This window comes from Misgurnus anguillicaudatus, chromosome 24 (assembly GCF_027580225.2).
Source record: "Misgurnus anguillicaudatus chromosome 24, ASM2758022v2, whole genome shotgun sequence".
In the NCBI taxonomy this organism is placed as follows: domain Eukaryota; kingdom Metazoa; phylum Chordata; class Actinopteri; order Cypriniformes; family Cobitidae; genus Misgurnus; species Misgurnus anguillicaudatus.
Window position 1 is genome coordinate 13910128 of NC_073360.2, and position 27981 is coordinate 13938108.

General features: G+C 40.7%; 1 protein-coding gene across 1 annotated transcript; it reads left to right on the top strand.

The window, feature by feature from the left end:
• Positions 1-980: 980 nt before the first annotated feature.
• On the top strand, positions 981-27981 carry LOC129437744 (calcium-activated chloride channel regulator 4A-like). Its single transcript, XM_073862702.1, has 14 exons — positions 981-1185; positions 1366-1503; positions 1584-1734; positions 2175-2277; positions 2398-2563; positions 3232-3462; positions 6175-6399; positions 6500-6680; positions 23509-23615; positions 23712-23927; positions 24163-24427; positions 26465-26629; positions 26923-27144; positions 27240-27981. The coding sequence occupies exons 1-14, from the start codon at positions 1042-1044 to the stop codon at positions 27626-27628; spliced, it is 2703 nt and encodes a 900-aa protein (XP_073718803.1). The 5' UTR covers positions 981-1041; the 3' UTR covers positions 27629-27981.

Genomic DNA, 27981 nt, shown 5'->3' on the forward strand with positions numbered 1-27981 from the left:
GCCCAAGGACAGAGACCTCTTTTCTTAAGTATTTAATCCCCCCCACATGCTTTTTAACATTTAATAAAACGTGTAAATTTTTATTCCTTTGTCTGTCTGGTCATTGGGGTGTTTTGGGACCTCCTCAGGGAGGAAACAGGAGGAGCGTGACCCGCGACAGGGGCAGTCCGCTTCTCGACCTGTGACACAATCTTAACTACAGATCCGCTGCCAAACCTCCCATCAAATAGCGGCAAACCATGATCACCGTCTTCCCTCGTCTTTAGCAAACCAAAACATTTGTTATTTTCAACGAGTTATTTGTTCCAGAGTTCAGTTTAACAACTAGTCAGACCATTAAACCAACAGAGACAGGAAGTAAAGTTCCGCTCAGACGTGTAAACGCGTCACCACATGTGCATTCAATGAAACCATCTATAGACATCAGTTACAACATAAATAAACGGCTTTCGTGGAACACACGTACTTCCGGTAAACTCCACTAAGAATAAATAACAACAAGTCTTTTTAAAGTAGTTTATTTATATAACAAGCAAAATAAACCACACGTAGATTACCTAGGAAACCAAAACATTTGTTATTTTCAACGAGGTATTTGTTCAAGAGTTCAGTTTAGCATCTAGTCAGACCATCAAACAAATAGAAACCGGAAGTAAAGTTCCAACCAGACGTGTATACGCATGTGTGTCCGATGAAACCGTCTATACACCATATCGAATCTTTAAATCTGAATTATTTAAATCAGAATGGCAAAAAAGTATACATGTAAACGTGGCTACCGTGTTCTGATCAAAGTTAAAGTATAAATGATAAAATATAAAGGTTACCAAGTCAAGTCAGGAAACTTATTTACTATGATTTAAGTAAGGAATTACAAGCAACTACACAAGCTGCTCCCCTATGACTCAAACAAATCTACTCCAATAAAGGACAGCTTCCTCCTATCTGTGGGTTAATGTCACTCTTGCCGTAGGTTAGTTTTTGTTTTCATGTGGTATAAAACGAGTCGCTGAAGTTGCTTGTTCATAACTTTATACAGTAATGGACTCAAGTCTCATTATCTTGTGGATGCTCCTGACATCCACCTGCACTGGAATTAAACTTGAGGGAAATGGATACACTGATATTGTGGTTGCGATCAGTTCAGCAGTACCAGAGGACAACACACTCATTAATAAAATTGTGGTAAATATATAGGTGTTTCACTCTTTAATGAGCAACATCTGTTGTTTTTAGATGCCAATATGTATGTTTAAATATTTTCTTACTTATGCATTTTATTTTATTCACAGGGCATTTAAAGCATGATTATTGTATAGGCTGTGCTTACTTAATATAAATGCATATTTATTTTTATTTGGACAGGAAATGTTCTCTGAAGGTTCTTTGTATCTATTTGAAGCAATGGAGAAAAAGGTCTATTTCAGACATGTGACAATATTAGTTCCACCTCACTGGAACAGTAAAGAATATACCAAAGCCAGAACAGAGTCATATGAAAAGGTAACGAACATTAAAACACTTGTCTTTTAATACAAAACAGCGATTTCATTCACATGTTTTTGACACAACTGCATCTACAGGCTGGAATAAGAATTGATAAAAAAAATCCAGTACATGGTGATGATCCATACACTAACCAGTATGAAGATTGTGGAAAGGAGAGTCAATACATTCACTTCACCCCAGACTTTATCCTAAATGATGGACACATTCAGACTTATGGCTCAAGAGGTCATTAGTATTTCATTATCAATATCATGAAATTATAAAAAGTAAATATACATATATGCTGCACTGTCAGAAAAAAGGTACAAATCTGTACATTTTTTTGTCGTGGTGATACCCTTAGGTATCGTTTTGTTCCTTTACAGGTATATAAACATAATACAATGTTGTACCTTTTGGGGTACATTACTGTTCCTTAAGGATCTATTTTGTACCCCTAAAATTTAACTGGTACAAAATTGTTCCTTAAGGTACACAATTGGTCCTTAGTGTATAATATTGTACCCCATAAGGTACAACATTTTAATGTGTTTTATACCCATAAAGGTACAAAAAGGTACCTTTTAGGGTACCATCCCAGTGACAGAAAAAAGGAACAACTTTGTACCTTTTTTTCTGACAGTGTGTAGTTTTTTGTTTCATCTGCTGGGCTGTTTCATTTATAGGAAGGGTCTTGGTGCATGAGTGGGCTCATTTGAGATGGGGGGTGTATGATGAATACAATGAAGACAAGCCATTCTATTTCTCCAATCGTGTCGAAGCTACAAGGTGAAAAAACATTTACTCATTAACAAAAAATGTATACTTCTTCTTCTTTTTATTATTATTATTATTTTATTATTATTATTTAGGAAGTACAATCAACATGGTCTTCTTATTTATTTATAGATGTAGCAAACACATTACAGGCCAGCATAATGATTTCTCCGCTGGATATCTTCAGCCTTGCCACAATGATCCACAAACTTCACTACCTGACAAAAACTGTCAGTTTTTTCCAGACCATAATCAAAAAACAAAAAGCCCCATAATGTATTCACCGAGCATGGATTCTGTAAGTACTCATTTTAGCTAACCATGACAATGATGATCCTAGTCAAGAAGTTAAGTGACATTTATAATGTAGTGCATCAGTGTCAGACCAACATGAAAATATACACCCTCAGATTTCAGTCAAGTTGCTATAATATGAGACCCTGAACCAGCATTTTTTTAAATGTAGATTTATGCATCATTTAAAAGCTGAATTAGTAAGCTTTCAATTGATATGTTTTGTTTATTGGGATAGGACAATATTTGGTTGAGATACAACAATTTGAAAATCTGGAATCTGAGGGTGCAAAAAATCTAAATATTGAGAAAATCACCTTTAAAGTTGTCCAAATAAAGTCCTTAGCAACACATATTACTAATGATAAATAAATTTTTTATATATTTACTGTAGGAAATGTACTGTACAAAATATCTTCATGGAATGAGATCTTTTCTTAATATCCCAATTATTTTTACATTTAAAAAAACTATAATTTTGACCCATACAATGTATTGGTGGCTATACAAATATTGCGAATTATGACTGGTTTTGTGGTTAAGGGTCACATTATTCACATATAACATGAAATGAAAAAGCATTAAAAAGCAGAAACATATTTAAAAAATGCGCAATGAAAGTTTTGAATCTTATATCTGCAATTTAGCCATAAACTTAAACATATTTTTTAGGTAGTTGAATTTTGCAGAGAAGATGAGCACAATGCCGCAGCCCCAAATATGCAAAATGATAAATGTGGTAACAGAGCTACATGGACAGTAATATTTGAGGATTCTGTGGACAGTGCTGCACTTCATTCTTTGCAACCACTGCAATCTCCTGCACCAGCACCATCTTTCAATGTTGTACAGAGAAAACATCGTGTCGTTTGTCTCATCCTTGATGTCTCTGGAAGCATGCAAGTATGTAGAAACACACATTAAAAATTTTCATTTTTGCTCTATCAAACCAAACCAACCAGAACTGTAAAAATAGTGATTATTAAAAATAATGATAATTTAGAAATGTTATTATTAAAGATAAAAAGGTATTGTAATTTTCAGATTCTCTATTAAAAAACCTTCAAAGTGATGTATAAAAATCGAGTAAAATCACTGCAACCATACTTTACAACCACTGGTAATACCAATATTCATAGTAAAAATATATGAAGAGTTTGGTTCCAAAACGCAATAAATCCATTTTGACAAATTTTGGTAAAAACGTGTTTTCTATACCAAGAAAGTGACAAGATGAAAACAACTATTTTCTGTTGCAAACTTTCACACAGCATCTTTAGGTTATAAAAACATAAAAAATTCAAATCCATAAGTTGATTTTCAAAGATTTATTATAAAAACGGATTATTTTTTCCACAAAATGCAATAAATCCATGACAAGTTTTTATTCAAAATGCTATAAATCTATTGAATCAATAGCCTATATAAATGTGCATTCATCTTTGCCATGTTATATTCATTTAGTTGACTAGTTGTACACACTAATTAAAAATATAAACATTAATGTTATTAATCAAAACACTTACTTTGTCATATTAAGAACCCTGTCATTGCGGTTATACTTGACGTCTTCGCTTAACGTCTTTCACAGCGATCAGCTGTAAAATGTTTTTGGTCCTGCTCGATTTTCGTTGACTTTGAGTAAAATTATGGAAAGTTTTTCATAAGATCCTCTGGGGTTAATGTGTTAGAAGCTTGATGCTGTTGGGAGAACAAGCACCCGTCTCCCGAGTGCCTCTCAGGGAAATTATTACATGTTGATGGCTTACGTTTCTTTCCCATCACAGAAAACCATCACAGGTTTATCAATGCAATTAAAGTATTATTTTGTTTTGTTTGTTGATCACAAAGTACAAAGTAGATGAGGAAAACTAGGACTCCATGTACTCAGCGCGCCGCCATGTTTGTTTACATTGCGTGAATGGTGCGCTGTGGGATTTATTGCGTTCTGTAAAAAAGGGGGAGTGGCGTTTATCGCATTTTGGGAAAAAAGGGAGAAAAGATGACAGAATAACACGGCGGATATTGGATTTTGCGTAAAATTAAGAATTTACTTTTAACTGCTGACCTGATATAATGCTGATTTTGGCAGTAACTCATTTTTTTCAAAAATGGCGTTTATCGCGTTTTGGAACCAAACTCTTCATATGTTAAACCCTTTTTTTATTATTGTTTCATTTTTATTTTTTTTGTTTCTGGCTATTTTTAAAACTGAAATCCTGTGTATCTCGTGCTATACATGGATTTGTTGGCTACGTCAGAACTGCTTGTGCACGCAACCGAGAGGCAGTTGTTGTGTTGTAGGATAGTGGTGTCCGTAAGTCAAAATGCCAAGTAGTTGTTGCATGGTTAATTGTACAAACAGAGCCAGTGCTGGGTGCTGATGTTTAACATACCAGTAGATGCAGCTATTACGTTACTAGCTTAACATGATAATTCATACATGTATTAGCCTGACATTGTCATACTCAATTCTAGTCAGAATTTGAGTCTGATACCGCTCCATTGGGCTATGATTATGAGGCGTGTCTCAACCGAAAAATGCCTCTGCACTCAATTGGATAGACCTATGACCAATCAGAGCAACGGAGTGTGTGACGTATGTTGAAATTACGTCTTTTGCAGCCTGACCGAACTGCTAGTTATTTTGCTACAATGACACTAACATTGTGATTATACTAAGTCTGAGTAAGCGAACGTACATCAATACCTACTATGTTTACAACATTTAATTTATATCACAACATTAAGTATTTACTAAGTCATACAGTAAGACTATCTCTTACCATTTGTACATTAGTTGAACTTCATCCACAACGATACCCATTATGTTTGCTTGAAAAATATCAGAGCCTAGCATGTCCCTCCACTTATTCAGCAGCCACGATTCCAGGGTTCCGAAAAGAATCTGGCAACGACCGCTAATTATATCCTTCTCGTTGTGCACGCCGAGTTGCATCGCCGTGATACAGATTTCAGTTGCTTATTTAACTTGGTCCTCCATAAGTGCGACCAACTTTTGCAGAATCCCGTAGAAAGGACGGTAAAAACATCTTTCCGATCAACAAATGCCTTGATCGCGTTTCTCTGTTCCTCTTTCAAAATCAATGCTCTGTCGATATCTTTTAGAACAGACTCAATGTTAGAATCCATACATCTGAATTCTACAGCGGCAGCCATTTCATCGTACACAGATTCAACACACGCGCTCTTTGGTGACGTGGTTGATTATGTTACCATTGATCACGTTACTGTTGATCATCATATAAAGCCCGCCCTGACAATTTGATTGGTCGAACAGCTTTGGGTCTTGCATAGTATAGTATAGTATAACAATAAATCACCAAATAAATACATAACTTAAAAGTTTTTACATTTGTTAAAAATTAAAGATGATAGTTTTATCACATATCTGTAAAATATAAAGGGAATCACAAAGTGTCCAGATTTGTTTACTTACAGCAGATTAGTGCAGTTTTAAATAACAGCACTTGAGGGTTAAATATTTCATTACTATATGAAGCATTGTGATCGCTAGACAAGGGTGGGTCACATATTGTATATCAGTGCTTCAGAATAATTTTGATACTCATTTGTTTTCAATTAATTTTCAAGGGCTCAAGGATTCTTCGACAGCAGCAAGCTGCCACACATTTCCTGCAGTACATCATTGAAGATCAAGCTTATGTTGGAATCGTAACCTTTAGCGGTGAAGCTTACATTCTTAAAAATTTGACGCTAATTGACAATGATATCACAAGAAAGGAGCTGATCAAATCATTGCCAACCACAGCAGGTGGAGGGACATACATCTGTACAGGACTCTTTAAAGGCTTAGAGGTGCCCTATTAGTTGTATTCATATACATTTTGTGTTGTTGGTGATGTGTAAAGTATAAATGTTTAATATCAGTAATCTGTATCTCTTTTAAAACCATCAGGTACTTAAAGCGGACAATTTGGATGCACTAGGAGATGAAATAATTTTTCTCACTGATGGTGAGGCATCGGACGACCTCAAAACTTGCGTTCCAGATGCAGTACAAAGTGGTGCCATTATACACCTGTTAGCTTTGGGTAAAGATGCTGATCCAGCTCTGACACAAATGGCTGAGAGCACTGGTAAGTGACAATCGCACAATTTAAAGCAATCAACAGTTGGACATTTTTGGACATTTAAGTCTTACAGTTTTTTCTCAATTGCTTTGGCTCATTTCTTGAAACAGAAATTACGTTTTCAAAACTCTAAGATCATTTGGCAAAAGATTCTTACAGTTCAGCACAACACTATGGGCCCTATCTTGCACCCAGCGCAATTGACTTTGTCAGTGACGCATGTATCATTCATATTTTGCACCGGCACACAGCAGGTTTTTCCCTCCCCAGACGCACGTCGGCAAACTAGGGAATGAACTTGTCCTCCCTGGGCGGTTCAGCGCAAAAAAGGAGGCGTGTTCCGGCCCAAATCATCCCTGATGCTATTTTGCAGTATCAAAAAACAATTGCGCCACTGACCAAAAAAAAAAAACTAGTCTAAAGTCAGTGGCGCGTTGCGCGTGGTTCATTATGCTAATTCTAGGGCACATGCTTGACCATAATAGCGTGCACAACGCGCACACACTTTGATTATCTAATCTACACAGAGGCCACATTTATTTTTGCAAATCATAAATTTTTACAATAAAAAATATGAACACATGAGATAAGGGAAATCATTGTGGTGAGCATTGTGGTGATAGTTTTTATTTATTGTGTGGCTGCGTTAAAAAATTCTCATGCAAATAACGATTAAAATATTTTCATAAGTTGGCTGTATTACGTTTATTTTATGTAAATAATAATTTAAATGTTTTCATAAGAAACCTTAAAGGAATAGTCTACTCATTTTCAATATTAAAATATGTTATTACCTTAACTAAGAATTGTTGATACATCCCTCTATCATCTGTGTGCGTGCACGTAAGCGCTGGAGCGCGCTGCGACGCTTCGATAGCATTTAGCTTAGCCCCATTCATTCAACCATTTAGATATAAAGTTAGAAGTGACCAAACACATCAACGTTTTTCCTATTTAAGACGAGTAGTTATACGAGCAAGTTTGGTGGTACAAAATAAAACGTAGCGTTTTTCTAAGCGGATTTAAAAGAGGAACTATATTGTATGGCGTAATAGCACTATTACGCAGTAACACCCTTCCTCTCCCATAATGAGAGTGAGAAGGGGAGCGGACTTTTCAGGCGAGTCGAAGTACTCCCAAAAGTGCTATTACGCCATAAAATATAGTTCCTCTCTTAAATCCGCTTAGAAAGCGATACGTTTTATTTTGTACCACCAAACTTGCTCGCACAACTACTCGTCTCAAACAGGAAAAACGCCGATGTGCCCGGTCACCTCCAACTCCATCTCCAAATGGCACCATTGAATGAATGGGGCCAAGCCAAATGCCACCGAAGCATCGCAGCGCGCTCCAGCGCCCACGTGCACGCACACAGACGACAGAGGGATGTGTCAGCGGTTCTTAGTTGAGGTGGTAACATATTTTAATGTTGAAAATGGGTAGACTATTCCTTTAATGTATATGAACTTGATTTGTAAGTGTACTTTGGGGTTGGACCTTGCTTGCGTTTCTTGGGTCTGATTTCAAACTCCCTAAACTACCAGCGGTGAGGGTGGACGCAGCGATGTCCTCTGCTGGCGTCAGGTCCTGTGTAGAGGCAGATCCACCTCCCGTTACACGGCGTGCCCGATTTATGCTGGCAAGCTTGGGATTCCCCCGTCTCCTGACATCATTGTAGCGCTTGGCGCAATGATGGGGATGCCAGCTGATGAGACAATTGTGGCTATTTTCTCTCACGCCTGTTTAACCTACACTGAGTTGGGTGGGTTTCTCCCATCCCCATACAAAACAACTTCTCTGTCTTTGACTGCTCTTACAAGAACGTGGGTCTCCTCGGCTGTAAACCGCTCCTGGCAAATCCGTCATAATAATAGCAACCCGCCATGGAACTTGCGCCCTTGCGTTTAAAAGGAATGTTGGATAGCGTTCTGATTGGTTTATTTGACGTTACGCCCAAACCACACCTATGAATAATGAACCTACTTCCGACCAACCCCTTATTGATTTGCGCCTGGCACAAAAGTTATTTTTCCCGCCGGGAAAATAGCAACAGCGCCCAAGATCCGCCCACAAAGTCACTTGCGCTTTGCGCTTCGCACTTGCGTTTCAGATCGTTAAAATAGGGCCCCAGAGCTCACTTGCAAAAGCTCATACCTCTCCCAAAACAGTTCACTCATTTGTCAAAACTAAATTTCTTTCTCATTTAAACAGTCAGTGCCCCCAAAATGCTTCGTCCCTGTGGCATTGTGTGAGCACTGCAAGTCAAAATGTTTAGATGTTTTGTCACTATGGCAGAGGACCATTGAAATATCCCTCCTGTCCACCTTTCAGTCTTAGCCCAGTCCTTCATTGACAATGGTTACTGTACTGTTTTTTGTCTAGCTAACAAAACACAATTGCGTATAAAACTGAAAAAAAAAAGAATTAGGATTTTAGGGTAAGAGTAGCCTCCAAGGTTTGACATCACATATTGCACTCATACTGCCAAGGAAATTGTAACCATTATCATTCACACACATAAAGTAACTTCCATACATCAGAGTAAAAAATACAATGTATACAGCATAATATGCTGTAATATAAACACACAAACAAAAAAACAATGAAACTTATATGCAGCCTACAATGCTGTAAATAAAGCTGAAGTTTCACAACTAACAGTTCTTCACTGGTAGCTTTCCTCACCCTCATGGCCACACCCTCATGTCTGCTGTCTGTCTGGCCATAGATTCTCTTCCACATCACAGCGTTTATTCTCCCTTGCGATGCAACGAGGGAAGAAACAGCGTGCATGTCGCAACCATCACCTACACTGATCTCCTGTAATATCCTAACACACTGTGTCCATTGCATGGAGCAGGAACCTCTGATATTGAGCTTGATGCACATACACTCTTCACCTCCAAGGGGAGAAAAACTACTCATTAGGAATGAGGAAAGAAGAGTAAGGTGGTAGGAACACTATGATCATCCTTTGATGAGTTGTGAACCAGACCCTGATGAGCGGGCCACAGTGGAAATTCACATTGTTCCATACAATGACATATTGTGGTTGTGGTACGAGACCTCTCTCATTTTTAGAGATCAAATCAAAATAAAGGCGGTCCAAGAAGATGAGGAGCTGGATATGTTGAAAGGGCATATAAAGTGGATCTAAGGAGAGGAAGCGGAGATGGAGGACAGTGAAGCAATTTGTTGGACAAAAGCTTCGGATAACTGGGACGAAGAGTGAGCATCAAGTGTTTATTCACCACCCAGTCTGTTTGAGTCACTGTTGTGCGTGGGAGTTAACGGAGGAGAAGAAGGAGGAGTCCTAGGATCGTGGCTTCTACGCTTTCACGTGCTGCCCTCCTGCCTCTGTCGTTCACTTATCCAGGTCTCTGAACCCTAGCCGAAGCCATGACACTGACCCTAATTCACTGTGAGTGTAAGGATTGTGGTGGGTGATTTTATTGAAGTGAGTACATGTGGAGAAGTGTAGTGCTATGCTGTCATCAGTGTTTGTCAGTGGTCATATCCTAGGCTGAGGAAAGAGCCCTGCGTATGAAGAGCCGAGTGGTGGCATTGGACAACGGTTTCCATACACGTACATGACCGAAGGACCAGTTCTACCTCCCTCCCGTCTGGTGGTGGCGCTGTGGCTGTATAAACTAGGACTGATTCGATTATTGTGCCTGGTGTCAGAAGAGAGAGAGTTTGTGTTTACCAGAGGCGTACCTTGTCAACAGGCAAGGCAGGCAACTGCTTGGAGCCCCGAGCCACTAGAGGGCCCCCGAGTTTGTTTCTCGGATGGCCAGCTACACCCGGTAGATGAAAATAGATACTCAACATGACTGCCTATCAAAATTCCGATTGGATGGAATGTTGATTGACATGGCTTAGCCTAGTCAAAATCCAACCCAGGTGGATAACTTGCTAGTTTCGAAAATGAACGTAGCGAATTGGTGACGTTGTATCGTTCAGTAGAGCTGTCGCACGACCCATGGTTAGGCTCGCATGTGATTCCCAGATTAATACGCAAATTTAAATAGGAAAAGTTTATCACTCAAGTGATTTAAAACAATTTAACCACAAAAAGGCGCTAAAGTGAGCATCTCTCTTACGCACATGTAGTTAAATGTGTCCGGTCCAGCTCCAGTCAGGCACGTGCCCGAATGTAAATCTTTTGTGCCCCGGTGTAAATCTCAAGTTTAAATTTTATCAGTTAACTATTGCAATCCTTTACAAAGACAATCGCGGCAAAAACGGATCTATATGCAATTTAGTTACCTAATTTTATGCTTGTAAAAGCGACAAAGCAGTCGCAATCACGCGTGCATGCACGTATTCATGTCCGTGCGCGTCTTTGCGTTCATTCGCGCACAACCGCAATCAAAAGACACCACGCGAGTGAGTTAGCTTATGAAAACATGACGAGACTAAAGGAAGTTTCTAAATAACAATGCTAATCTTATTTTGACTCGATCACTATTGGCTTCTGAAGATGTACATCAGAAATGTTTTGTGCAAAGCAGGGAAAGGAAAGAAGAACGGAGAGATAATGAGATTAAGGGAGGTAAGACAAACTACATCCTCACCCTGTCAGGTCTCAAACATTATCAAACAAATCTCAGGAAAACCTTTTGTCAAGTCTATAGAATTGCATAGTTGCTGAGAAAATCAACAGATGTATGTGTTATACTGTTCTGTATTTTTAGATGTATGAAATTAATATTTAGTTTACTAATATTTAACTCTAGGACACTAACTTAGTTAGCAGTAACTATGACTAAGATTATTTAGTTTAGCTTCATAAAATGACTGGTTTCTTAAAATATTCTTGTAAAATATTCTTGTAAAAATAAGTTATGAATCATTGCTATCATTGTATAATTTAGAAAATATTTCTCTGCTGTCATTATTTCCCAACATGTTATGCTATTTATGCATCCAAACATGTTAATAATGTTAGGTATGATGAAGATTACACTTGTATATATGTATCTTTCGCAGTAACTGTTGCACTGTAGAATAGTGGGTTAAGCAAAAGACATTGTATAGAAGTTTTGCACACTTCTTGCACACAGGGAATTTTCTGCTTGGGGCCCCCATAGACCCTAGAATCGCCTCTGGTGTTTACCTGTTGAGTGCTTCCAGATCCCAGCTTGTGCTTAAACGCCCCTAAAAGCCCAGTGTACTCACCTGTATCCCCAGAGCTAAAGCCCAGTGTATCCACCTGTATGCCCAAAGCTAAAGGTCCGTGTACTCACCTGTCTGCCTAAAGTTAAAGGTACTCACCTGTACGCCTGAAGCTAAAAGCCCCGTGTACCTATCTGAATGCCCCCCGTATGAGTCCGAGAGACGAAGGCCCGAAGACCTGCCAGCCCATGTGCGAGGCGAGGAGATGGCGCCAGAAAACTCTTTTTTTATATTTAAACCTCCCTTTTCCTTGTTTTTAATATTTTATAAATTTGTTAAATTTTATACCTCTCGTCTGTTTGGTCATTGAGGTGTTTTGGGACCTCCTCAGGGTGGAAACAGATGGGGTGGTCCGCTCTGACCTGTGACACTTAGACATTTGCAGTTTGATGAAATGAATGAGAAATTGAATTCTGTTTTGAACAATTGCCAAGTGGTTTGGAGGTTTGTCCATGTTGTTTTGAAAATGTAATTTCTGTGTAGCAAATGGCTCGGAGTCAGATTGAGGCCATTTGGCATCTGGATCGTAAACAGCCCTAAAATTGTGACTTTAGATAACCCTGTGTCCTGATAACACAATCACCCAGATATCTACCACCTATCAAGGCTGTAAAGTGGGCGACAATTAAAACAAATGCAGTCTTCAAAGGAGGTTCAAAGGGATCCCACCAGAGAAACCTGAGCGCCGTTCGTTCGACGAGTGCCAGAGACACAGCTGGGGGCACAGACTATATGTCTGTGATGAAACCACATTTAAAAATCACAATGAGCTGTTTTAATGTATATATATGTTATATCCCTTTACTGCATGATCATGTATGTGTGATGTAACTGTGTGTTAACACTTTAGTTAGATTTTGTTCACTGTAGCATGGTTCATATCTTAGGTATGAAAGTATTATTCAACGTGATCTTAAACCCATGTCTTGTCTAGTATCAAATTAATCTACTCTTTATTTCCCAATCATTTCTATGTATCATATTACCATAAGCCGCATCAATGTCATTTAGTATCGATTTGAAGAGTTATGGAAACAAACTTTTATCATAATGCAAATGTGTTGTCTGAAAGAAAAAAGGCTTGTTAAACCTCGCACACATTGGCCGTACACCCAAAATGGGCTGGGCGTGTGAAAGCTCAAAACGGCCTATCGCCCAACTCATTTAGCTCATTTGCTCGTTGATCATCGCTCAATCGCTCAATTCGAACGATTCGCTCAGTATCTCAGTCAGTGGCTTAGTTCACTCATGAGCGCCCAGTCGCCCGGTTACCCAGGTAACCCGTCAGCGCAGTTTGGAAACTCGCTGAGACTCACCCAGAGTCCCTTGGATTTATCATCTTTTCTCTGAGCCCTGTCCTACTCTTCGGGACAGTCTTCCTGGCTTGCCCTTTGCGCTAGAGTTCGGAAAACCACGCGGACCAATCCGCCCTACGAAACAACTTACGGACTTCCATCTTAAACGAACACACCTGGATTCTCTCTCTCTCTCCTTGCTCGCATCGCGAGCATAAGAAACTTCGCACCGCATCACAAAGAGCCAAAGCAAGTATAAACTCGTTTTACTCGCTCATGTTTAAGCTTTACCCCTTATGAAAATTAAGGCGATCCTTAGAGATTATCCGATGGTTTGTGCAGATGTTAAGCAATAGTGCTTTGCCAATCTTTTACTCTCTCTCTCTAGCTCTTTCAATCTTTTCTTTCTCATCTATGTTTTATGTTATTGTATGTGTGTATGTTTAGTTAGTCGTTATGTGTACTTCATTTTATAGTTAATAAACCGGTTTGCATTTTCACAATTGAATTGTTTCTGTGTTCAATGCTCCTGAAAGTAAAGTCACTAATTCTGCCTTTTGATCCAGCTACACGCTGCGAGTAGCACTGTATATCAGTGAGAAGGTTAATTTTAAAGGCCATGAAATTAACATTTCTTAGACGTTAATATACGATTATGGATATATGTCTTCGGTGGACGAACATATTAATTAATTGTTATTATTAATTCTGCTACGCCAGGTAAAACCTGATAAACTTGTATAATTAATTACAGTTAATTATATTCCCTTTTGAACTAAAATCTAAGATTCCCTTGGGAATCCCCGTAGTGTTTCGGTCGGAGGTTCATAGTGTTTCAAATAACGTTATTTCCCTCCTCCCGCAAATTCGCTACATATAATGGTGGAGAACGCGCGGGCAGATTTAAACATTATTGTCTGAGCAAACCAGTTACAAATCAAATGTGTTTTTGCATTGTGTGAATGAAAAAGAACTATCAGCTATAACTGATTTCGTTCTTTCTTTGTATGAATGAAAATGTATTTTCCTGTATCATTTTCAGGACGTAACAGACTCGCGCCCCTGTTATGTATAGTTAACTGCAGTCTTTAAGGTAACCGTATTAAAAAAAATACGCTGCATTACCGTCTGATTCCGCCTAATAAAGAGTAGAATTCCTTTATTTAGAGCGAAGCGGTGGTCGAGTGAGCACTCCCATCTGATAAGGCCTTTTTGTTAAATCTCCAGGAAATGATTTACAATTAGAGAAGCTGTCTATTGTATTTTTCCATTTTATTCACGTACGTGGATTTTTAAAATTGTAAGCACCGAGGGTAAGACTTTTCAATTTTAAAGGAGATAAAAACTTGATCAAGTATTTATAGTCACAACGTATGATAAAGCACGTTGGATTCTTGTTTATTTCGTGTCCCGGTAACGTAAGCCAAAAGAGGCACCGGCTGAACACGAGCAAATTACATCCGTCGTCTTAGCAACGCAGCGGCCGCCGATGTAATTACTGTATAGAAGCGAATCTTTGTCAGTTTAAAGCGTACTACCTAGTTCTAACACTAGATGTCAGTCTTGAGTATCTAACACTTCTTCTTCTCCATTACTCTACGTCTGACTTCCGCTTTCTTTGTTTGTTGGGCGAAATATCGCCATCTAGTGGGAAAAGCTCGTTTGGTCCTCTCATAAACTCTTTTGGGAGTGTGTGACAGGAATCAAACTTGGATTTTTGACCTTACTTCAATAACTAGGTTATTCTACTACTTTGTAGTTTTATTTCCTACATATTGAATGTTATGGTCTTAAATTATAAATAATAATTAATATTGCTATGGCTTTATTAATTTATTATTTCTTTATTTAATTTTTATTTTCATTTTGATTTATTTTATTTTTATTTTATTTCATTTTTTTTTTGCTGGTCTCTCTCACTCCTTACTCTCCTGTTCTCTTTTCTATTGTAGAGATTTTATTTTTAATTAAGTTTAAATTTAAATTCAATGCAGTTTGATTTATTTTAAATTTTAATTGAATCAATTCTTTACTGTGAATAGAATTCAGCCCCATAAGTCCCATTCTCAGTGAATTCATTTATGTTTTAACTGGTGCAATAGGATAAGCCCCTGTGCATCTCTTGAAAGCTAACACTTGATAGATGAATCAGAGGCTTCGCCAGCGGTGAGTTCTACAAGAGACCGGTCCCGCTGAACTGACTCGAGTGTGTACAGTCGGGGTGCTGCGGTAGCTCCCTCCTTAGCACCTTAGGCAGCAAGACACAGTGCAACCTCTGCCACCGGGCACTCCAATCGCTAACCTTGCCAGCTGACACACAAAAGCCCTAGCGGCAGTGCCAGTTGGTGGGTGACACCTTTGAGTGCGGCCCGGCGGTGTGAAGGGTGTGACTGTTGAGCGGTCGAGGTGGGGAGGGCAGAAGGCCCGGCACTCTTGGCTGCGTGCTCAGGGAAGCGCCTTGTCTCTGTGTTCCACCCTGGGTTGTTTTAAATAGTCAACAAGTGTTGGTGTAAAAGAGATGCACTTTTCTCCCCTCTATAGCCACTAGAGGCACCAGATCCCTATCAGGTTGGGTCTAACCCAGCCAATCTAGCTAAGCCACTCCCCTAACTCGCATGACTCCATAGTGCCCTCTCCCTGTAAGGCCCTGTCATCAAATTTAGGGTAGAGAACCTGCTAAGCTGAAACAGGAAACCCCTTTTTCACCCTCCTATCCTCTTCATTTTCCCAGCCTTAGGACTTCGTCTGTTGGCTGTCTCAATTCCCATTTTCAGTTTTATTTTATTATTATTATTATTTTTTCTATTATTATTTTTTTTTATTATTTATTTGTTTTTTTTTCTCTGTTTTCCCTTTCCTGTTTCATTACATTTCCAGCAACCTTGCTTTATGTTTTATTTTATTTTTATCATTATAATTAATTAATTTTAATTATTTTGATTCATTTTATTTTTGGGCTGAAAGAGCAAAACTGCACAAACCATTAGGAGAATTCATTAGTAATACGCTCGAATAACCAAATGTCCAAGGCGACCTATAGGTTTTAACAAAGCGACAAATTACTAAAAATTTTTCCCATATTTCACCACACTGATTATCTGTGCAGCCGGAGAAAGGCCCTGATAATAAGCGCATAGCCGACGTATATATATTTTATTGCCGTAGCTCGCTGAACTGTGCGGACTCGCATTGGCTCTTTGTGTTTTCTCTTCTACCAGTGTGTCAACATGTCCAGATTACCAAGCCCTGTCAACCACTGGGACCAGCTAGAGGCCTGGCTCAGCGCTGTGACATCTGAACTCCTGCCCAACCTCGCCAATGAACTGCAACACCTGGAAAGAGAGCAACTCGACGGCACCCTGGACAAGTTCATAGCCCACGACCCAACGAGGAGCTACAGTCACAAGGATATAGCCAAGATCACAGGTGCCATTGCTCACAACCTCATCATCCAGCTTAAACTGGGCGAAAGGAAAATCGCCCAACTGGAAGAGGATGCAGCAGCTCTACAGCTCCAAGCAGCAGAGGCACGGAGGAATCAGGAGGACGCGCAGAATCGTCTAGATCAGCTGACACAGGGATTAGAGATTCAACATCCATCGACGGAGGAGGATCACTGGAGGCTAAAGGACGAGATTGGACAACTCCAAGAGGCCTTGTCAAAACTCCGCACAGACACAGAGCACAGGGAGCAACAGGAAAAGACAGCCAGAGAAGAGCTGTCTGGAAAGCTCCAGCAGGCTGAACATCTTCTGGTGAGAGCAAAGGCAGAACTGAAGGAACGTGATGCCAAGCTGAAGGCCTGTGAGAATCACCTGCGAGCGTCTCGAGATGAAGGTCGAGCTCTGGCTCAGCAACGAGACCAGGCAAGGGACGACCTTGACTCCGCCCAAAGAGAACTCATTTATGCATATAAACTGCAAGCTGAACAAGTAAGGGAAAAAGCAACCTTTCCCTTTCATTCAACCAGTGAGCCTGCACCCCCCCACCAAAGCTTTTCTGTTGAAAAGGGGGGCGGGAGCCCACTGTTAAAGACATCAGCCAGCATCCCAGAACCTCTCACTACCATAGGGGGGTGGGGACAGACGAATTTCCCGAGGTCACCTGCAGACATGCCCGGCGTGGCACCCAAAGACCTCGACAAGCTGGCTAGAAATATCCCAACATTTACCCCAGAGCCTGCAGGTGGCCATGATATCCACTCTTACCTGCAGGACATTGACTTTTATTTGCAAACACTGCCAAATGTAACCACAAGAGACAAACTGTATCTGCTACGGGTTACTTCCAGTCGTGAGGTGAGGAGTTTCCTTGACCGGCAGCCAGAAAACGTCAAGATGGATTACGAGCAGCTGCAAAAGGCCTTAATAGAAGAGTTTTCGGATCCAGAGTCGGAACAAGGACTTGTTACGGCGATGGACCTCAAACAGAGCCGAAACGAAACTCCACAGGCCTACTACAACAGACTCAGGCGAGCTTACTTTGGCTCACGGAATGAGCCAGGAATGGAGGAGGATTTCAACTTCAGGACCCTTTTCCTGCGAAATCTTCACTTCACAGTAAGCCAACACTTAGGGGTTATGGCCTGCCCTCGCACGATGACAACCAGGCAGCTGCGGGACTTGGCCCATAAAGCTTATAGTAAACAAAGAGCGGCCTCTGAAAAGACTGTTAAAAACCCTGTCATTCTCCCTGTCTCTGAACTGTACCCTGAACTACCACTGGAGGGCGCACGACAACGCCACAGTGAAAGACCTTTCAACAGAGGGCCAAGAGGGTCAAGAGACTTTACAGCCAGCCAGGAATGGTACGGCCATGTAGGGGCTCGTCCCAAGCACCAAATGGGACGCGCCGAGAGGTCATGGAGCCGGCCAAACTCATCAGACAACCAGAAGGGTGGCGGCTCGTGGGAACCTGGCCGACGACCTAGAGGTAACCGTCCTGCACCTGGCAGATCAAATACTGGTAACAGTCAACAGAGAGATCAGTCTCGATACACACAGAGCAAGGCTAAGTCTGAGCTACCCCCGAAACAGAGTGACACAGACACGTTTGAGACAGCAGAGATTCTGAGAATATTGAAGGAGTTAATCCAAAAGAGGCCCCACAAGGAGGACCACGAAGACAAACCCGACTCCTTATTCATCCCACAAACCAAAGGCTTTGGCATACAAACACTATCTCAAACACCAACCAACCAAAGCCTGCAAGTACCAGAGAGTGCTGTGTTAAATGTCTCCTTCCCTACAGAGTCACAAGAAACCAGCCTTAACTGCCTTCCTATTAATACCACAGCCCCAGTACCAAGCCTCCTGGGAAACCTGATCGAAAGAGGAGAAGCTAAAAAGCTATATCTATCCATCACCTTGGAAAATGAGGTTGAACTAGAAGCCCTCGTCGACACCGGAGCTGACCTAACGCTGATGTCATCCCAGCTTTTCACCAGACTCCAGAACAGAGCTAAGGCCCAAAATTTGACCCTTAAACCCCAAAGGTGTATGCTGAATGTGCAGTCTTACAGCCAGACTGAAGTTCAACTGCAACAGGTGATTCCCATCCACCTGACGATCGGTCCTATGAGCATTATACACCCTGTGTACATCTCACCAATGGACTCATACCCTCTCCTCATTGGCAAAGACCTGCTAGACCGCTTTGAACCCTTAATGGACTTTAAACAGTTAAAAATTTGGGCTCAAGTGCGAGAACCTTTACCCTTTCAATCAGCCAGATCATCTGAGGTAAACTGCCAGGTCACACAGGTCATGGACGACCCCCCAGCCAGCCGCGGGAACTTCGTCTCAGACCTAAACTTCAAAAGTTCACTGCTCTGCACTCTGCATCCAGCCAAAGACTCAGAGCCATACCCAGGACTTGACACACAAGTTCAACAAAATTTAAAAGATGCAGATGCCATGCAGGATGATGCAGATCATCAGAAACTACAAGCCTTTAACATCGCTACCCAAGCTACGTTAAACCACCTCTCAGACCCCTCCACCTACCCTATCACAAACTCTGACCTGTCTGCTGCTCCAACCCGCAAACGTCTCAACGATGTCAGGCACCTGCTGCGCATACAACACAACATCCTCGGGTATGTCCCTGATGACCGCACTACACCTGCGCTTGTGGTTCCTCAGGACCATAGGGGGGTCATACTAATGTATGCGCATGACACAGCATGTGCCGCACACCACCGCACAAAAGCCACTTATGAAACACCGAAACAGGTGGCATACTGGCCTGGAATGCAGCACGATGTAGCAGAACACATCAAGAAATGTCTGGTTTGCTGCCAGTTCCAACCGGCTAAGCCAAACCATGGAGCACCACTTCAAAAAAGAGGTGTCAACTTTCCAGTGTCAGACCTCCAGATAGACGGGGTTGGACCATTACCCAGGCCAACGAGGGGCAACAAACACTTTCTCACGGTCATCTGCCAATTCACAAAGTTGGCAGAATGCTTTCCAGCACCCAATGACACCACTCACCAGTATCTGGATGAACTTCATCCGGGAACGACCTTCGCTTTTCGAACAACCAAGATCTGGTCTTACAGTTTCGCCCCGCCAATTCAGACAGCTCACCGACTGCTGTCAAAGAAATTTCTGCCACACTGGACAGGACCTCATGAGATTGTGGACAAACTCTCCCCCATTGCATCCCAGATCAAGATGGGCAGGAGTCAGAAGGAACCAATTTCCAGATGGGTCCACCAGAACCAAGTCAAGAGACACTCAACATTATGGCATGATAGTAAAGGGGGGACGAACCAAACTTCTCCACACTGCCTCATCACTAGAACTCTGCCACCTAGGGAACAGCCGCCAATGAAAAGAAAGAGAACTGTCCTGACCAAACAAGGACCTGTAGTGCTCGCCTATTGTTCTTTCTCTCTCTCCCTCTCTGTCACCAGGATGCTGCTGTTGATCACTGTTCTGTACATCAGCCTACAGGGGGGGTGGCCGCAACCTGAAATCGTGTCGCCGGGTCCCGTCTTAGGCATCGTCCTTAAAGAGCAACCTGGACTCCTGATCACGAACTGCAGAACACATAGCCAAAAAGTCTATGTCCGACTCAACCCCCGTGAGGTCTACAGAGCACACTACACAGCATCAGCACCAAAAACCAATCGGGCAGGAGAACGATGGGCACAGAACGCTATGATTCACGCAGAGGCTGACATCAAACACATGCTGTACCAACTTCAGAAGATGACTGTCACACAGGCAGGTCTTGGCCGACAAACCAAGCGTCACAAGCGGTTCCTGGGAGCCCTACTCGGAGCCGCCGCAGCAGCCATTCCACCCTGCGTGGTACCCCTAAGCCTGGTACAGACCATTTTACCCTCCGCCACTGCAGGCCCAACAAACACCCTGCAGGCGCATCTGGCCTACTCCCTAGGTAGCGCAATTCCATTAAGCATAGCCCCTGAACAAGACGAACTTGCTTTTCTGATAAACCTGCCAATCATCGAGTCACACAACATCTACAGACTCAAAGACATTGTCAATGTTGGCTTCTGGCAGGGAAACACTCACATCAGAATACGCACCCCCACTGTGGTGGCTTACCATGACAGCAATGAACAGCTGTACCTTGCACCAAACCTGCACATGTGCAACCTCACTAAAGACATTAATTATCTCTGCCCCAGCAAACCTTTCCTTCAGGACAACACTGACGGCATCTGTGGGCTGCGGCCCATGAAGATTGACTCTCGTTGTCCTGCCTCAGCTAAACCACGAGCCGAGGTCACTAACACCCAAGCTGAGATCGTAGGTGACCGATGGCTGGTCAACACCCCAGCCAGCACGGCCACTTTGACCTACGACCAACACGACACAGCCACCCGCATCAGTGCACCAAACCAGACGATGTGGATCCAAGTTCCAAAAGGTGCGATTCTTCACATCGATGAACTCGCACTCTATCACCTTCCCAGTGAGGAGTACCACACCGAACTGGAATTTTCAACTTTCTTCAGGGACCACAACTTCACTTTAGACCCTGAACTGGAGATGAGGATTGCAGAAGGGGGGACCCAACTAATTGATGTCACGCCCATCGACACTGCCCTCCAGGCACTTGCTCGCATGCCAGCTCTGCACAGCCTCCCTGTTTTCAGAGCCTGGACCGCCGCTGATACGGTACTGTGCCTCTCCACAGGAGTAGGATACGCCCATACTCTTGGCCTCACTTTCATCCTGTACCGAAGAGTCAGCGGGATGCAGGAAACAGTGAACAAGTGCACAGCTGCCGTCCCTCGAGCCTTCAAGCGGAACCGTGGGAAGCAAGACACACAAGCCGAGCAAGAGCCCAACCTCATCGAAATCACCCCTCTGCAGGCATGCCGAAGCGCTGCAGAAAATTAAGATACACCTGCCATCCAGACCAAATGACCTGTATAACCATCGCCTATTGAACCATCGCCCACCAAAGTCTCTCAAGACCCTGGTGGCCATGAAGGGGGGATATGTAGCAAATGGCTCGGAGTCAGATTGAGGCCATTTGGCATCTGGATCGTAAACAGCCCTAAAATTGTGACTTTAGATAACCCTGTGTCCTGATAACACAATCACCCAGATATCTACCACCTATCAAGGCTGTAAAGTGGGCGACAATTAAAACAAATGCAGTCTTCAAAGGAGGTTCAAAGGGATCCCACCAGAGAAACCTGAGAGCCGTTCGTTCGACGAGTGCCAGAGACACAGCTGGGGGCACAGACTATATGTCTGTGATGAAACCACATTTAAAAATCACAATGAGCTGTTTTAATGTATATATATGTTATATCCCTTTACTGCATGATCATGTATGTGTGATGTAACTGTGTGTTAACACTTTAGTTAGATTTTGTTCACTGTAGCATGGTTCATATCTTAGGTATGAAATTATTATTCAACGTGATCTTAAACCCATGTCTTGTCTAGTATCAAATTAATCTACTCTTTATTTCCCAATCATTTCTATGTATCATATTACCATAAGCCGCATCAATGTCATTTAGTATCGATTTGAAGAGTTATGGAAACAAACTTTTATCATAATGCAAATGTGATGTCTGAAAGAACAAAGGCTTGTTTCCCCGCGCACACATTGGCCATACACCCAAAATGGGCTGGGCGTGTGAAAGGTCAAAACGGCCTATCGCCCAACTCATTTAGCTCATTTGCTCGTTGATCATCGCTCAATCGCTCAATTCGAACGATTCGCTCAGTATCTCAGTCAGTGGCTTAGTTCACTCATGAGCGCCCAGTCGCCCGGTTACCCAGGTAACCCGTCAGCGCAGTTTGGAAACTCGCTGAGACTCACCCAGAGTCCCTTGGATTTATCATCTTTTCTCTGAGCCCTGTCCTACTCTTCGGGACAGTCTTCCTGGCTTGCACTTTGCGCTAGAGTTCGGAAACCCACGCGGACCAATCCGCCCTACGAAACAACTTACGGACTTCCATCTTAAACGAACACACCTGGATTCTCTCTCTCTCTCCTTGCTCGCATCGCGAGCATAAGAAACTTCGCACCGCATCACAAAGAGCCAAAGCAAGTATAAACTCGTTTTACTCGCTCATGTTTAAGCTTTACCCCTTATGAAAATTAAGGCGATCCTTAGAGATTATCCGATGGTTTGTGCAGATGTTAAGCAATAGTGCTTTGCCAATCTTTTACTCTCTCTCTCTAGCTCTTTCAATCTTTTCTTTCTCATCTATGTTTTATGTTATTGTATGTGTGTATGTTTAGTTAGTCGTTATGTGTACTTCATTTTATAGTTAATAAACCGGTTTGCATTTTCACAATTGAATTGTTTCTGTGTTCAATGCTCCTGAAAGTAAAGTCACTAATTCTGCCTTTTGATCCAGCTACACGCTGCGAGTAGCACTGTATATCAGTGAGAAGGTTAATTTTAAAGGCCATGAAATTAACATTTCTTAGACGTTAATATACGATTATGGATATATGTCTTCGGTGGACGAACATATTAATTAATTGTTATTATTAATTCTGCTACGCCAGGTAAAACCTGATAAACTTGTATAATTAATTACAGTTAATTATACATATTCCCTTTTGAGCTAAAATCTAAGATTCCCTTGGGAATCCCCGTAGTGTTTCGGTCGGAGGTTCATAGTGTTTCAAATAACGTTATTTCCCTCCTCCCGCAAATTCGCTACATCTGTTTCAAGAAATGAGCCAAAGCAATTGAGAAAAACTGTAAATTCAGCTTTTCTCACACCCAAAATTTGAAGTCAATTCCTCTGTATTTTGTTAATCTCTTTGAGTAAATCATATTACCGCAATTTAAGTGTGAGTTTATTATCTAATGCTAATTTCTTCTATATGTTCCATGTTGAAAATAGGAGGGAAATTTATCCTAGCCACCGATGATTTAACCTCCAATTTGTTAATGGATGCATTTGCTTCACTAACATTATCAGATGGAGACTACACAAAAGAACCAGTTCAGGTTTTGTAAATGATTGTACATTACTCATTTTATTATTATTAACTGTCTGTAATATTTTGTGTAATATTAATGTTTCCATTTGCATTGTGATTACAGCTCGAGAGTATTGGAATAAAAACAGCTGGCTGGTTTAATGGAACTGTATCAGTGGATCAGACTGTTGGTAACAAAACCAGCTTTTTAATCATATATGAAACCAGTTTACCCACTGCTTACATACAGTCACCAAGTGGGTTTATCTACAGTCAGACAGATATGACTTCAGATACAACAGCAAAGACAATCACGCTAAAAATTCCAGGAACTGCAGAGGTATAACAACCTACACAATATATGAGTCAGTAATGAGTTTATAGTTCAAACCATCAGCTTGTAAATATGTGTGCTATTATAATGCAATAAAAAAGCATTTAGGCCAAAATGTCTTCATAATTAGTAACTAAAATGTTGAAATCTTTCCCACACACTAAGCAAAAACACATTTATCATTACAGTATGATTCTGTCAAAGTCCTAAAGATTTCTTTTTTTCTTCTTGTATTGGATAGGCTGGTGACTGGAAGTACAGTATTCTGAGTGGAAGATCTCAGTCGTTGACTATAACTGTAACCAGTCAAGCAGCAGATGATAATGTTCCTCCTATCATTGTCAAAGCTCATGTTAACCAGCAGATCAGTGACGGCAGTAAACCCACCATTGTGTTTGCTGAAGTTAGTCAGAATTACAGACCTGTAGTTAATGCTGAAGTTCGGGCCACACTGGAGTCCGAAACTGGGACCTCAGAAATCATTGAACTCCTGGATAATGGAGCAGGTAAATTTCCCATAATCCTTTTCTCAATTTCACCCTTAACAATTAAGAGCTTAGATGCAAAACCCTCTAAGTGCATCTGACAATGTTTAGTCATTTCATTGGCATTTTACAAATTTAACTACAAACCCCTCTTAAAGCAATACAATGAAAGTCTAGCTCGCGGGGTCCCCCTACAGTTGGGAAACAGTATTGTCTTCTACTACTGTCGTAAAATCTGTCATGGTTCCAGGGGATACACGTGCGAAACCCAGAAACTCTGCATATATTTCAGCATATTATATATTAAATGATATGACATCATTATACAATATACAATATATACACATGCACTATATACAATATATTTTTTTTCAAACGCTGAAAGATCAGAATGTAGCCCCACCAAACTTGTACACGCGATTTAAACATAGGCTAATAATAATAATAATAATTTGCTCATCTACTAGTTTTGCTTGATTCATGAAGAGAAATGGAGGACCAGATAGCTTCCGAAAAACAGAGTCAGGCAGACAACAAATTACTTCAATACTTACTAGTCTAACAGCATGACGGCTAAGTCAGCATCGGTCAGGCAGCCCAACGCCAGGCTTGTGCACAATTCAGAATTTCAGAATTGGCCTCCTTTCAATTCATGAATAGGAATTTTAATTGAATTGACTCCGCCCTACAGGATTGGAATTGGAATGACAGGAAGTGGAATTAAATTCATGGCAATTCAAAGAAATTCCACAGTCACACAACAGAAAGAATCTCACATACATTCAGTGTTAGGAAAGTTACTTTGGAAAATTGTTTGGCAACCATTTTAAATACTTGGTAAAATTAAATCATTCTGGGAAATGAAGTCATGTTACATCGTGTTCCATAAAATTACAATTGCAAAAAAATCAAACTTAATTATTTGTTATGTGACTAGAGTTTTTAAAATGAATTGCTGGGGAAAACATTTCTTGTTAATGTAATCTGTACAAACGAATATATTTATAGAATATGTAATGCAATCATATCTGACATATACTGAAAGCTTGATTTTTAACACTTCACTTACTGTATAATATGTATAAGAATTTGTTTGAATTTCTATTGAATTGCAATTCTGCTTCCTTTAATTCAAATTGGAATTGTAATTCTAGATCCCGTTTTGAAATAAATTCAAATTCAATTCAAATTCAAGAATTGAATTGGAATTTAGGAGTCATTCTCAATTCAATTCTGAATTGTGCACAAGCCTGCCCTCCGCCTCCTTTAGCTCACGTCAGCGAGCAAACTCTGTACCAATCTATATCATCGCCTTTAATTTTGTCACTCTCTTCCTAGACTCCTCAGACAAAACCTTTGCCTCCTTGGGTTTTGTTGCTGCTTCGGCGGACATGATAACAACATACACCCGTGTGACAGAACAAACAAATGCTAGTTAGGCTCTGACGTCTGAACTTGACAAAATGGGGGTGGGGGTGGAAGTGAGGTATGCCGAAAAGCAGTCTGATTTTGAAGTTCTTTTAGTGCTCGGGTTACTACCCGCACCCCGAAGTTCCGTAGTGCCAGTAAAAGCATACAGACCCCGTCAGGCTATGGCATACGTCTCATTCAACCTATTGTAAGTCACTGTACAAGGGTCTTGGAAATATATTATGAAGGTTGAAAAACTACTTGGTGTTGCTTTAAGTACATACAAGAATCTTCAATTCTACAAAAAAAGTTTCCAGACACTCTTCACTGTCCTTTCTAAATAAAAACCTTTAAAATTTTGTTAATATCCTATTAGGTAAACCTTTTTAAAAACTCTTGAACATTGATGTATGCATGCCGTCAGTCATCCAGTTCTTCTGCTGTGCATTTAGAGGACTTTGCTAAACAGATTCTGTATTTCTCAATGACTTGAGGCCGGGATTAAACAGATTTGATGAATGTATAATATGTGCAGAGAGCATTCGATCAATATCATTATCTTATTTTTGTCGGAAGTGACGTTTAGCGGCTTTTGCATCTGAGCTCTTCACTTTCAGATTCAATAAATCAACGGTTTATGTTTTACAGGAGCTGATGCTTTCAAAGATGATGGGATCTATTCCAGATATTTCACAAAGTTAGTGAAGGGTAGAACCAGCTTGAAAGTGCGAGTGAGGAATAAAGTTGGACAATCCAGGTTAACTCTCCACAGAAAGAGTGGTGCTCTGTATATACCTGGATATGTGGTGAATGGTGAAGTGGTGATGTCAGTATCAGTGTTATTCTGCTTTATATTGGCAGTAGTTTTGATAATATGATAAAACTTGAACTGTTAGTAAAGGTGTGATCTGTAATCGTTGTGTATGTTGTACTGGCCAATATGGCAGATGTTTGGTGCTTACACTGACACTTAGTGGCATGAGTGCATTGCATTGCGCAAATGCATTTACAATCAGACATGATTCATTTACTTTTCATTTATATGTTAAACTTTTAAAGAGGAAAAATAAAAAACAGGTTTCTTGCATGTAAATCAACTTTTTCAGGTAAAGTGGAACTGAATCCTCCAAAGCCTCCAGTTAATGAACAACCACTGGTGGTAGGAAACTTTAGCAGAACAGCCACTGGAGAAAGTTTTCAGGTGTCTATTACAAACCCACCAAATTACCCTCCTAACAAAATCACAGATCTTAAAGCGGAAATCAAGGAGGACACTGTACTTCTCATCTGGACGGCTCCTGGTGAGGACTTGGACCAGGGAACAGCTAAAGCAGATTTTACTCTAAATTTGTTTTTATAAAGGTTTAAATATTCTAAAATTAAGAAATATTCATATGAATTACATTTGTTTTCTTTTCAGCTGAATCCTACAAGATCAGATGGAGTGAAGACCTTGAAATGCTTCGTCTGAACTTCAGCGATAATTCTTTAGTCAACACATCTGCAGTCTCACCTCAGGAGGCTGGATTAGTTGAACAGCTTTCATTTCATATGACAATCCAAAATGGTACCACACTTTTCTTTGCTGTTCAGACTGAAGACAAAGATGCTGTAAAATCTGAAATATCCAACATTGCTCAAGCATCAAAGATCCTGCCTGCTCCAAAACTCCCAGGAACCTCAAATTCAAGCCTGATTTTGATAGTTATTATCGTTTCTGTTTGTGTGTCAACTATAGTTGTGTGTTTGATTTTTGCTGTTACAGTATGGGCAGTTAAACAAAAAAAACATGTTTATTATTTGACATATTAGACTATCAAGTTTAAACAAATGCCAAAACCAGTACTTATTCATAATTTGAAAAAATTAATCAATTTTATAACGATTTTGAAAATTTTGAGAAATCTTTGCAACAAACCTGTATTTCTAAATGGCCTGAGGCTGGGATTAAGCAGATTTGAGGTGAAAGTATTTGATAAATGTAAAATATGTGCCTAGATCATTTGGTTAATATCATTATCTCATTTTTGACAGAGGAGGTGTTTGGTAGCTTTTGCATTTCATTGTTTGCTCATATTTGTTCATTCTACATTTAATATACGTTTACAATAAATTTATATGCTTAGTAAATTGAGCTTTCCTCTACTGTAACCTTATTATCTTAT